The 283-nt window shown below is 56.5% G+C and overlaps 1 protein-coding gene across 1 annotated transcript; it reads right to left on the reverse strand.

Moving 5' to 3' along the window:
- Nucleotides 1-83: 83 nt before the first annotated feature.
- On the reverse strand, nucleotides 84-278 carry GUITHDRAFT_83683 (hypothetical protein; the record flags this gene model as incomplete). Its single annotated transcript, XM_005817691.1, has 1 exon — nucleotides 84-278. A coding segment is annotated over one exon (195 nt), but the record flags the coding sequence as incomplete, so codon positions are not given.
- Nucleotides 279-283: the final 5 nt, after the last annotated feature.

Here is a 283-nt window from a genome sequence, read left to right on the forward strand (position 1 = left end):
CGCTCGCCCAGTGCGCGCATGTCCTCCCGTCCTTGATTGGCTGGGCGAGCAGCTCCCGGCACCCCTACCTCCCCCAAGTACCGTAGCGCCTCTACATGATCTTCCAAGATTGCCAAGTGCGCGCATGTCTGACCCTGATCGTTCTCAGTAGAAAGATTAGCTCCCTGTTCAATCAAGACTTGCATGCAACTTACGTCTTCTTGTCTGACTCCCACGTGCAATGGCGTGTCTCCGTTGCTCAAGGTCTCCGTCACTGTTCCTTCTCCCCGTCCGATCATCGGTA

This window comes from Guillardia theta (genome assembly GCF_000315625.1).
Source record: "Guillardia theta CCMP2712 unplaced genomic scaffold GUITHscaffold_669, whole genome shotgun sequence".
Taxonomy (NCBI): Eukaryota; class Cryptophyceae; order Pyrenomonadales; family Geminigeraceae; genus Guillardia; species Guillardia theta.